Here is a 13574-nt window from a genome sequence, read left to right as displayed (position 1 = left end):
CTATTTCCAACTAAAAATAAACTACAGCATGTAAATACATTAGGTGTTTTTCACAATATGCACTTACACATCCTATTTTATCCATAGCTCTTTAGGACATAAGAGACACTAAATGGGAGATGAATTATCTCACTACATATGCAGGACCTCCGTTCAAACTGAGAACCACAGAATCATAGAACAGTTTGGGTTGGAAGGGACCTTAAAGATCATCAAGTTCCACCCCCCTGCCCTGGGCAGGGACACCTCCCACCAGACCAGGTTGCTCCAAGCCCCATCCAGCCTGGCCTTGAACCCCTCCAGGGATGGGGCAGCCACAGCTTCTCTGGGCAACCTGTTCCTGTGTCTCACCACCCTCAGAGTGAAAAATTTCTTCCCGATATCTAATCTGAATCTGCCCTCTTCCAGTTAAAAACAGTTACCCTTCACGTGACAAATTACTTAACAGCAGTTACAATTAAAAAGTTAGGTAATAACCTTCAGCACATTCATCACCTCACTTCTTTCCTGGAAATCCACTGACAATTAGGGAGTTATTAACAAAAGCTAATTTTAAGCACCATATGCTGGTCTTTTAATTCAAATTTAGCAATGATTCCCAACTTCTTTAGAATTAGACAACCTAGTTAAAGAAAGCAATCCAATTCATAAATTCTAACATAAGGAAACTAATCCAACATATAATAAAAATACAAACACTATTCTGTTTTTTTTAACAAGATGCTAGAAATATCATGTGAGGAAGATATTCTCCCCTATATTTGGATTCCTCTGAAATTTCAGGGATGGCAAGCAAGTAGGAAAATATCTAAGGAATGACAGAGAGATAAATGTTAACTCCTTAATTATTGACTAGCAGCACAGTTCAAAGATCTTGTAGCCAACAGCAAGACATTTCTCTTTAATAAACGTACTGTCTGAATATAAGCTTCATAAACATACCAATTGAAGGATGTCCTCGTCTTTCGGCATAACACTAAGTTCCAATATGCTGTCACTGAAACAAATAGAAAAGAAAAACACCACACATGAACTTCTGGAAGAGATTTTCAATTCTTGTTACAAAGATGATCCGTTAGCTTCTGTAGACCAAAGCCATTCAAAAAACTCCCACACTCAGCTATTTTGTCAAATTACTTTACACAACAGAAATAAACACTGATTGCCATTAGAGTCTTAACAAGTATAAGTAGAATAGAAATCTGACTGAAGAGTACATTTATGTTCTCAGCAAAACCAGCTTAAAGCCAACACACTTTGTCAGTTTTGTTGGGGGGGATTTGTTGGGTTTTTTTCCTCCTCCTGGTCCTAAGGTTCATTAGTTGTTCGGAGCTTCTCAGACAAAGCAAGTTGACAAATCTGTGAACACAAGTTAAAACGTCTCTCTTTCTTCCATTTAAAACTTAAGTCTGTTAAAACTCTTTAAAATTGCTGGGGAAATATCATCACCACCCCATCATGTGAAAAGTGGGGCAACAGCAAGGCAAGCACTGACTTACACCTTTCCGCTCCAATCACCTCCTACCAGAATCAACTTAAACATATTTAGTCAGTCAGATGACATCTGAAATATGGATGAAAACCGCACTTGCTATTTATAACTGCTGAGTTTGTCAGTCTGAATCACTGAAACCAGAAGCAGCACCAGCATAAAGAACCAGGAATCCAGATAGTTCAATCAATATAATCTAAATACAGGGAAAATCAGGACACTGGATGTACAATGTAGTGGTTACCCAGAGTCAAATATTGTAAAACAGTGAAACCTAGTTAGAACCTACCAAGAAAAAAAAAAAAAACAGAAGTATTTTCACAAGCAAGAGGAGTACAATGTAGTGGTTACCCAGAGTCAAATACTGTAAAACAGTGAAACCTAGTTAGTACCTACCAAGAAAAAAAAAAAAACAGAAGTATTTTCACAAGCAAGAGGGAAGTATAGAGAGTATATACTTGTAATATTGGTTACAGAACAGCTGAATTCATTATCTCATCTGAGATAGAGGAACACTGTTCACATTCACTAAATGTAAACTGCAACAGGTACGAGTAAAAGCTACAAAAAAGAAATGGTTTGTACAGACTATTTTAACTAGGCTCGCAAAACAGAAAATGAAGAGATTGTGACTGTTATTTAGAAATCACGTTACATGTCACAAGAAGAAAGACTATTTAAACAAACTGAGCAACACCAGCACAAGAAAAAAGCATATAACATAACTGGACTGAACTTTCATGTCAGACTAGAAATTACCTTACCTGTACTGCTCAATACATTTGCTAAGAAAAGACAAAATCAGCATAAATACAGCCCACCAACTTTAGGGCACACAGAGCAGTCTACAGACTGTTATTTAGAAATCACGTTACATGTCACAAGAAGAAAGACTATTTAAACAAACTGAGCAACACCAGCACAAAAAAAAGCATATGACATAACTGGACTGAACTTTCATGTCAGACTAGAAATTACCTTACCTGTACTGCTCAGTACAATACATTTGCTAAGAAAAGACTAAACCAGCATAAATACAGCCCACCAACTTTAGGACACACAGAGCAGTCTACGAAAGCACTGAGAAGAACCTCAGTTTATTACTTCTGCAGAAAGTAATTTTCTCAAACATGTAACGCATGATTTATTATGCTTTCTTATATGAAAAATGTTTTTATTTTGTGGTTCCTTTTCCATTTGTTAGCAACCACAGACATAAGGCTGCATTCCAAAATAGCAGAGTAAGGGTGTTTGGTTTCACAATCTTCTTAAACCATTATTCATTTTCAAAAAAAAAAAGTGTTCTCCAAGCAGCATTTCTCAAACATGTAACGCATGATTTATTATGCTTTCTTATATGAAAAATGTTTTTATTTTGTGGTTCCTTTTCCATTTGTTAGCAACCACAGACATAAGGCTGCATTCCAAAATAGCAGAGTAAGGGTGTTTGGTTTCACAATCTTCTTAAACCATTATTCATTTTGAAAAAAAAAAAAAGTGTTCTCCAAGCAGCAAAAATTACTTTTTTTAAAACCAAAGATCAGCAGTGACAGATTTAAGTTTTTAAGTCTATGCACAGCTAGGAAAAAATAAGTTTTCAAAAAAGTCTTTTATAGATTTTTCAGAATATTGAATTGTAAGAAACACAAAAGCACTGACTTTACGTGCATTTACAATAGCATTTCCTATTTTGACTGAATGCATAAATGGCAAAACTATTTAAAATTATTCTTTAAAAGTAGTGTCATCAGGAGCTGACTTTTGCCTGAAGTTCTTTGCAGGGATATTAAACTATTTAGCAATTGTAAAACAAAAGGAGTATATAAAAGAGATACCATAGCTTGGGGCATTTCCAATGAAGTGTTCCGATTCCACTTCTGTGTGCAGGTAGCATGGATGTGTAAACTGTATTAGGCAATGTATGGTTTGATAGTAATCAATGCTTATTTGCAGGATGAAGACTTTGGAAGTCAAAAATATGATAAATAGCACTGTTTCTCTTCAAGTACTTTTAATATAAAAGAAAGATTCCTACTTATGACACAGAACAAATTATTCTCTTATATAAGTGTCTGGGTTATTATTTTGTGCCTTTTCTTAAATAAAAAAAAAAAAATAAAAAAAAAAAGAAAGTGATTAAGTCCCTTTACACAGTTTAATACCTTTTTAAATAGCCATCCAAAAGAGGAAAGGATTCCACTCAGGAGTAATATTTTATACATAATTCATATAACTACTTAACTATTCTATTCCAGATTGCCTGCTGAACCTTCTGGACACAATTTGGATCTTCCTACTTTGGATTTTGTGAAGTGCTCTCAGAATGTTTTTCAATTCTCGTAATGGAAACAAAAAGTATTAAGGAATACTATTGGTGTACTGTACTATATAATGTGCATACAAATTATGAACTAGAAAGTGTGAGTAAGAACCACCTCACAGAAAGTGGCAGTTTACACTAAAGTATTACACACAGTATCGTGACTTCTCAGAGACATCATGGAAATTACTTTCATTACAAATTTTGAGATTTACAAATTTAAATGTACTGACTCAGAGTCAAATTAAAGCACTATGATGCACTGCCATCATAAAGACTACCTTTTGATGCATTATTTTGTGTCAATGAAACAAATTCAGGTAGCTAAACTCTGTACATTTCTGAGTAATCCCAACACTTTCAAGAAGAACTCGTGAAGAGAAACAACAGGGATAGACTTAATCATTCAAATTCCCCACAGTTCAAAAAAGAAAAGTTGGGAATCAGGATCTGTTTCTTGTTTTATTTAGGACCATAAATAATTTACCAAGTTTACATTAGTAATTAACACATCTCCAAGCTGACTGCGTAAACAGATGAGAATAAATTCTTAATGGACCAAATTAACAACTATTGGTAAAGAGCATGAAATCTTGACTTAAAAGTGAACTCATGACTAATCTTACAGGACAGAGTTATTTCAAGCAAGGGCTACACTTCACCTTCCAGAGGAAATAATCAGTAAAAGTTTAGCTCTGCGATCTCCAACCAGACCAAAAATGGGTAACGTTCTAGACACTGCTTGAGACTTTTCTGAGACCAAACCAAAACATGGCTGAGTTATATCCCATCCATCAGTCCCACTGGAATTTATGGGGATCATTTCATTTAAGGCAGGTAAGTTCTGATGTCTGGAGCATTATATAATGCAGACAAACAGCTACAATTGAACAACTTTCTAGAAAATTAATGAGCAGCTATGGAAATGGAGCTGCAGGAGTAATCTATTTCAAAAATCTGAGTCCAAACTGAGTTTCATTGCAAAACAGCTGAACCGTGAGTGTAGGGGGGAACCTTTCTTTAGAGGTAAGAGAGCATAAGATGTGCTGCATCCTTAAAAACTGTTCTAGCTGAACCGTGAGTGTAGGGGGGAACCTTTTCTTTAGAGGTAAGAGAGGATAAGATGTGTTGCATCCTTAAAAACTGTTCGTATCCCATCCATCAGTCCCACTGGAATTTATGGGGATCATTTCATTTAAGGCAGGTAAGTTCTGATGTCTGGAGCATTATATAATGCAGACAAACAGCTACAATTGAACAACTTTCTAGGAAATCAATGAGCAGCTATGGAAATGGAGCTGCAGGAGTAATCTGTTTCAAAAATCTGAGTCCAAACTGAGTTTCATTGCAAAACAGCTGAACCGTGAGTGTAGGGGGGAACCTTTCTTTAGAGGTAAGAGAGCATAAGATGTGCTGCATCCTTAAAAACTGTTCTGAATATGATCAGAAAAATTACAAAAGAATAAACATTTACAGTCAGCAGTATGTTTGAAAGGGTAAGTAAAAACAGTAACTAAAATTATAGTAATTAAAATGTCCAGAAAACCATCGCACAACATACTGAGACTATAAACGAAACTGTCTTTCATCATGAATAAAAGAGATTTCAACTGACAACTTCGCTATGTCCAGAAAACCATCGCACAACATACTGACACTATAAATGAAACTGTCTTTCGTCATGAATAAGAGATTTCAACTGACAACTTCGCCTCTCAAAAGACCTTTCAGCAAGTTGCTTGCACAAAACCTACTAAAGAAACAAAGGTGTGCTGGATCAAAGATTAACTAAGACACAAAAGAGAGCAAAAACCAACTGTGTCACTGGGTATTTTTAATATGAAGAGTTTAAATACGTTAGAAAGTGATCTTGTGCAAGACCAACCTATCGAGAAATATTAAATCAAGTGGTGCAGATAAAACCTTTGGTTCAGCAAGTTCCTAAATCAGGGATTTCTAGCAAGTGGGCTAGTACTATTTGACCAAATATCACTCTATACTTTTAGTGTTTTCATAGTCTTCTCCTAAGAATGCATTACTGGACATTATCAGAGAGAATACTGATATAAACTGACCACCAGTTTGTCCCAGGGTGGCTATGCTGATGCAAGAACAGCATTGCTAAAGCAAGAAGCATGCACCGTAACATCATTTTCTTTGCCATGAAATGGCAGCACAAGAGATAAAATACTTTATGTGCAGAACAAACTACCCTGAGCCCAAAAATACTGTTTTCAAGCAAAGAATTAGAGAGTTCATTCTTTAGTCATATGAGAAGCATTGCCTGATCTGGAGTCTGAGCTCTCTTTATGGATCAGAATTAGTATTTATCTGTTTATCTTAAGAGGTTCAGCTGAAGACCTCCTGATGGTTATATTTTTTGTATAAAAAACTAAAGGATATATACATGACCTTTTGCTATGATCTTATGTGATGTACACATCTGGTTCAAGTCAACAAATTGTTCTGCTCTCCTAACAAGAGTTTCTCTTCATCTTCTGTGCGCTCGTGGAAATTAGAGGGGCAGATGCAGCAGTGGGCTATACTGTTCCTGGCTGCAGTAGATCATCCCTGAAAAGACCTTGTTCAGGTGTCCCTGATGTATTCACAGTGGGCAGGGGATGCATTCTGCTGGGGCGGTTCGCTGCCAACACTCACAGGGCTGAAAATAAAACTTTATTCACAGGCAGACCTGGAGCTATGAATCTCTGACCACAAAGGCCACTGGAAGATGTGATTGGTCTCTATCTTTTTGGAGTTACAATAACAGATTTCATTGACAGATGCACCTGTTGGGCATGTACAAGTAATGTTCTGGGTATATACTATTGTACAATATCACTCTCTGTACAAATACAAAATGAAAAAATTATACATGGCTAGTGTTATCTCCAGTAAAGGTTATGAAAAAAAAAGATAGATTCCATCTTTCCAGCTCCTGTATAGGAAGTACTAATGACACAAAATGCATTTCAGTCTACCTTGCCTGTCATACTTTTGAACACAACCTTTGTTGTTTCAAAAAAATGCACCTGGGATATATATGTATTTTGAATGAAAACTTGAGTAAAGTTGAAATAGGAAAATCGGTATCTTATTTTTCCTACTCCTAACTGTAAGCATAACTAAGTCTTAATGCATGAAGATTCATTAAAAATAAAAATGTGATGTGAGATGTATTTAGAAAACATTTTTCTATGCTGATCATAATACCTCTTGTCTCCACATATCTCATTATTATATTGGAAACTTGTCGCTATAGAACAGAAATTGACACCAAGAAAACTGTAAAAATGGAGGCAGATACGAGACATGAAAACAAGTATCGACAATCATGTATGGACATGATTTAACAAGCCCTAGTGAGCTGCAGGAGTGGTAAATATTACCATTTCCTCAACCCTGTTCAAGGTTCACAACTTGACTCAAGACAGAGGAAAGCCAAGATGTACTACAGATGTTTTGCAGGTGTGCACTAGCGTAAAATTTTTCCTTTACCAGATATGCTGATTTCTAGTTAATAGATCAAACAGGTAGATTTTTTTTATTTTCTTTTTAAATTGACACATATATGCGGTGTATGTAAACCTAATCTGCCTATTTTGAGTTCAGACAACTATACTCTACTATAGTACTCAGTGTGATTTGCTAACAAGGGACAAGTAGTGACATAAAAGGACTGTGGCACAATTCATTACACCCATTCTCAAACCTTTCCCAGCGTTCAGTAAATACATGAAAACAAAAATAGTAAAACTGACTGTGTATTAAGGAAAACTTAAAAATATGATGACTTTTTCTGAAGTGGTCATTTCCTGCTTAGTATAAAAACATAAATGTGGCACATAATTAAATACTAGTATCTTACCTGTTCTGTATTAAAGCAATGACTTGAGAATATGTCTTCCCAATAACACTTTCTCCATTGACTTTTATAATTCTGTCACCTGTAATGGGAAAAGTTATACCTTAAATTAATTTGTCTAGACATTTTTGATCATTTTTTTTGTTCTTCTGTACCTCACAGTAATCAAGACCACCGAGATGTTAAATTCAAGGTTAGTTTTGGATCATTTTTTTTGTTCTTCTGTACCTCACAATAATCAAGACTACCGAGATGTTAAATTCAAGATTAGTTTTGTTTAAAAAGAAAAAAAAAAGAAAGAAAAAAAAAGACACATAATACAACTACATGGAATCACATACAGGATGCCAAGTTTCTATTCTTTCCTCAGAACATTTTCAGATGTGGTATCTTATTATAAACTTCCAAATGAATCACCTAGAAACTCACAGCAAGAAAACCACAAGCAGGTGTAAGCTGTACCAGCTAACTTAAATTTCCCATCTTCACAATAAAGCCTTTGATGTATGGCAACACGTACTGACAACTCTGCCCAGTTCTTAAGCAAATTTTAAGTAGACATTTTATTTCCGCACTTAACCTCAAAACCCAAACTTTGATTCAGAACACTGCCAGGTGTAGCTGTACACATCTCCTTTAATACCAACATTTGCTGCAATTTTGTACTTCTTCCTTCTGAGAAATAATGAATGAGTATTTTGAAATACTCCAGCTTCCTCCTTCCTTAGAATGATCTGGGTTGTTTCCAATACATTACTGTCTCTTCAATGCATCTTGGACTGTTTCATGGATTATTTCTTATCCATATAGATAATCTTTAGACCTAACGTCACTTTTATCAGATTTCTCCAAACAGTTCGTTGCACCTTCCTCATTCCTCTTCTTCATCAAGAGCTTCATATACTCTCATAAATAAAGTGGCAAATGTAACACACAGAGCTATTTTCAGCCTTTGATGAAAACACCATCCAATTCCTTCACGAAAAATGGTATTTATGTCACCTCTGATCAGAAGAGCAGAAAGATATCTTGAATTTACTACTGAGGAGAAAATGGTCTAAAGGATTACAGATAGGGATCTTTGGAAAGCTGCTGGAGAAAGAAAAACTGAAAGAAAGGGGCGGTGCAAAGCAAGCCAAAGAGAATGGCTTTTTCAACACTCCTTTAGGAACTGAAAGCCCATTTTGTCTTCCTGGCATGATCAAGTGAAAGCAAGAAAAAAGCTGTTCACTCTGAGTGCTCAGCCTGACTTGGGGGCAGTAACGCTCTACACACTCATACTCTGTGGAGGTTCCCTACACAGACCCAGGGATTTCCAGACTTACCAAACCACACGGATCTGATGACCATTTTTAATTTGGTCTGCATGCACAACATATCATGACGCAAATATACCAGTGCAATATTTTCAACTTTGTAAAAGTTTATATACGCCCTTTTATGAACTGGTTATGGCCTTTTTCCTCACCTGAAAGAGCTCTCAGAGTTTTGTCTTTTGCTTAGTAAGCAATGAGACAAAGGTTGGTGGCAACATCCAATGGCTGCTAGGAATCCACACGGGACTGATAAGCATCTGCAATCCGTATCCCACTGTTGCATACACACAGACACCTTATGCAATTGGGCTGAGAAACCGGACTTTCATGAAAACAAAGTTAATTTTGAAATGCCCGGTAACTCACTCAAATAAATCCTTTCAAGAAGTTGCAGGAAAAAGAAATGCTAGACTTTGTGCCCAAAAAGTTTCTTATTTACAAGTTCTGAACACTGTCCTGCTCCGTTGTATAGCAAGACTTCCCCAGAACACACCAGCTCCTTCTCTGGAAATTAAAACTGGCTTTTTTCCAGAACTTTCCAACAGATGTAGATCTTTACTCAGTATTCCCACTAAAAACTGTAATTAGGCCTATCTTTAAAGAAGGTCATATCATCTTATAATTTCTTGTGCGGTTTTTACTTTTCAAAGAAAGAGACTGGGTTACACACAGCAGTGAAACAAGTCTACTTGAAATTTGCATCTAATGAACCTGCCAAAAAACTCAGGTGGGACACACCGCAGAACTCGTTACATGAAAGAGGAGGGTTTAAGAACTCTGCAAAATACATCTTTGCTCTGTTTCAGGACATATACAGGGGAAGGCCAGAGCCTGTAGTGCAAAAAAAGGTATAGAAGCATGAGGGCTTTTTCTAATAGCTCTCCACCAATCCGGTGACCCATTTCACCTTTGATCAAACTAAGAATCAATCTGAGCACACTTAAACTATCTGCCTTTCTACACACATTTTAATTCCTTATTTTCTTGCATATACATAAATGACATCATGAAGATCAAGACACAGCAAATGCGGATCTGTTTTGGCTGTCTATATTTCAATATTTCTAAAATACTTATGGTTGGAATTTACAGATATATTCTTTTTTAATGAAACACCTTGAAGGTTAAATATGGGAAGTATGACCTTTCTAACTCTAACACGGGTAATTTTACAGGAGTATTGAAAAATACTCAAAATGAACTGTCTTACATTTAAAATACTTTAACCTATTCCTCAAATTTGCGAGAGCTTTCTGATGAATAGCAACCTGGTAGGCTCCTGAAACAGAGATCATTGATTCCGGATAACAAAGCTTGGATTGAGGCTGTCAGTATTATAAAGGATCCTGCAGCACTGAAACATGAATTGACAAACAAACTTAATATCTAAACTCATATTAGATTTTCAAGTATTTTCTTTCCATTAGTGTAGCCATGAAACAAAGCCAGGTTGAATTTAAAAAAGAAAAAATCAAAATACAGTTGATTCTAATACAGACACTGTATACATTTCTTAATTTGTAGAGTTAAGCAATCTACCTTGCTGATCACTCCCTGAGTGTTTTATAATGCAATTTCAGGAAAGAGATATAGTAAAATAAAGGCATGATCTAATTAGATATAACTGCTATTAGCAGTGTGTTTAAGAAGAATATTCTGGTAATTTAAAACATGTATTTTCTATTTTATTTTTGGCTCCTAAAAATCTCTTCTATGCCTAAAAATAAAATATTCTCTACAGATTTCACCTCTTCCCATTTGGCAAACACTGAACACAGTTGAAATTAACATGGCTCCTCCGTACAACTCTGACATATGCTGCACTTTATCAAGCCAAAACATTTCTTTATAGAATAGCACTAGAATAATGCCAAAGTAGCCCTTCCCTGAATAACTGCTTAAGGAGGAGTTAAAAAAGAAAAACGCCTTATGCTGTACAAGTAGGATCTTGCACAGCATTTAAATTGTGACCATCCAAGAATATCTTTGAACTTCTTAAGGAAGAAACATACAAAAGTTATTCTATTCCAGTCAAACACATGTACATAACTGTTTTCAAAAGAAAATATAAACATCCCGTTATCAACAAAAACAGAATCCTTTCATAGAACATGTGTTGCCATATTTTTAAGAAGAGAAACCTTGTTTCTAGTGGTATCCCTCTATGCAACTTACTGTTTTAACTCTTGTAAGACCTCCCATTCAAACGTAACCTGTTTTTTTTCCTTCGACACTTAAGTAAAGGTGTGACAAAGTTCCTGGCACTTTACAAAAAACCCATGCTTTCTGCTTTCCCGTTTGATTAAATCAAACAACTGAACAAAATTTGATAAGAACAGACAATCTTGGATTGTTTCTGTTTTGTTTAAAGGAGGTGGAATAATTTAAAGGATAAAAACCTGAATCTTTTGAGGTTATCAATTTGTCACAAAGCACAAGAAACAGCAGCTTACAGATGTCATTTTCCTCCCTTTTCTCTTTCTCCTCATATTGTATCATAAACTTGTTCTTACTTTTTTAAAGATAATAATACAAAAAGACCAAGACTTTAATGCCTTAATGTGTTTTATATAGCATCCCCTGAGAGAGCACAACAGCGCTTTTGAAATGAAAAACACTGGAGGACAATTTAGAAGAGAGGTTTCAAACTTCAGAAGGAAAGAACAAGGTTTAAATAGAAGATAGAACTTCACGCAGAAGCTCAAATCACCTATATTTTACATCATGTACACAAACATGTTATTGGTGTTATAGAAGAACAGTACCTGTGCATAATCCAGCTTCAGAAGCAGGTCCACCTTCTTTAACTTGTTTAACAAATATGGTATCCATTGGCTCCAGTCTATTTCTTTGTTTTCCTGAGGAAGAAAACAGAATTTCTTAAAGCATTTAATTATATTGCGTTACAACGTGTGGGTTTTTTTTAATTTAAAAATGATTTTGAAATGTAATATTGTCATGTTCATCATTGCATTAAATATTCAAGTTCAATTTGGGGTGAGGGAAGGAAGAGAGACTGGGAGTCCTAGCAACAGCATTTCGTTTGGCAACACTAAAGATCTTGTAGGTGTCAGGGAAAAAAGAAAAGGGAGAGGGGAGGTGAGAGAGATGTATTGCAAACTTAAACTTGTGAATATGTCCCAGTAAGTGGTATTTTTCAGGTTCATTTCATCAGCTACTTCATCCTCACGCTGGTGCCTATACTATCCAGTAAGAATTACCCCTTCCTCTTCTAGATTGCTCCCTGGCAGAAGGACAAAGGCAGAAAAACTGAGTAAAAACTAGTAGCACAAACTAAAAAACAAAATTTTTTAAATCTTTGCTTAGAAGAAAAAACATAACATTGATTCGTAATCCTCATGGAACTGTAACACTGATTTTCTAACAGTGTTTTTCAGATGCTCCAAGATGAAGCCTAAAGTTTTCTTGAAGATTTATCAAAGTTCAAAAAACAACATATGTACATGCTGCATGGATCCAGATATACATAACACAAATGTAGAAGTTAATCTACAGTAGTCAGAAACCATAACACTTCTTCTTGCTTTCTCAGTATACACTTAATTTCTATGCTTCCAGAAACACAGGTACCTTGTGCTTTTACACGCCTGCCACCAAAGCTAAGTAATTCTTAGCTGAAGTAGCCACTGCTTCCAAACAGCAAGGGGAAGGGGAAAGACTGGGGGGTCGGCCAAAGGGGGCAGTGCAGTAAAAACCAACATAAAACAAAAACAGAAACAAGCAAACAAATAAAAAAACAACCCCACACAAACAAAAACCACATCAAAAAAACTTCCCCAGTTATACTGCAGGCTAATACACAGTGACACTGTCGTGAGCTACATTTGTATGTATCTGAAGTACACAAAGTTCCACTAGTGCAATCCGTATGCCAGTGAGCTAAAAAAAAACAACCCCAAACCAAAAAAAACACAACCACAAAACCCCACCCCAAAATAAAATCTGAAATGTTATTTCCAGTCTTCCAGAAGATTGCACTGAACTCAATTTGTTCTACATCGTTACTGGTCTCTCCAGACACCCCTTGTCCTACGTGGTGCAAAATGTGAGCGCTCCCAGAACCCAGGGCAGAACCTCCCAGGTTACAGCTGGAGAGGGTTTTTTATGGAGCCAGAGCTGGGTTTAAGGGCTTCGGTCCCCAACAACTCCTGTTGCCAGTCCCGGCTGGGGAAGCAGCACCCTTTGGAGGATACATCATGAGCGAGCCCAGGGAACTCACACGGATTGAAAATAAGCCGGGTCTGGGTTCCAGTTTAGCTGGCAAGCCTGGCTTAGTGGAGAGGGTGGTATAACCTGCAGAAAAAGCAGGAACAGCAGGAGGGAATAAAGGGATTGCTTAAAACGGGCACTGCTGGTAAGAGAAACGCTCCTTGGAAGTGGAGTATGAGGTTCCAGTCACTTCTTCAGTGACTGATCTTTGACTTAGGCACAAACGGCACTGCTTTTGGAAGTACTTTTGCTACAGCTTTAAATATCCCACCTGGCCATGCTTACTAAGCCCCAGCATTGTTATTGACTATAAATTAGGTGCCCCCCTTGTCCCTTCTCTTGTTCTGTTTC

General features: G+C 36.4%; 1 protein-coding gene across 1 annotated transcript in view; it reads right to left on the bottom strand.

Annotated features, from left to right (window-relative positions):
- ARHGAP21 (Rho GTPase activating protein 21) overlaps positions 1–13574 on the bottom strand; it is an 88073-nt gene that overhangs the window by 39861 nt on the left and 34638 nt on the right. The window contains exons 4-6 of the mRNA XM_014946141.1: positions 11759–11851; positions 7681–7759; positions 943–997 (exon numbers count right to left, since the gene is read on the bottom strand). Of these exons, the coding sequence (XP_014801627.1) occupies positions 943–997; positions 7681–7759; positions 11759–11851 (227 nt within the window). The remainder of the gene's footprint in view (positions 1–942; positions 998–7680; positions 7760–11758; positions 11852–13574) is intronic.

This window comes from Calidris pugnax, unplaced genomic scaffold (assembly GCF_001431845.1).
Source record: "Calidris pugnax isolate Ruff unplaced genomic scaffold, ASM143184v1 scaffold19, whole genome shotgun sequence".
NCBI lineage: Eukaryota > Metazoa > Chordata > Aves > Charadriiformes > Scolopacidae > Calidris > Calidris pugnax.
This window is presented reverse-complemented; position numbering and strand designations above follow the sequence as displayed.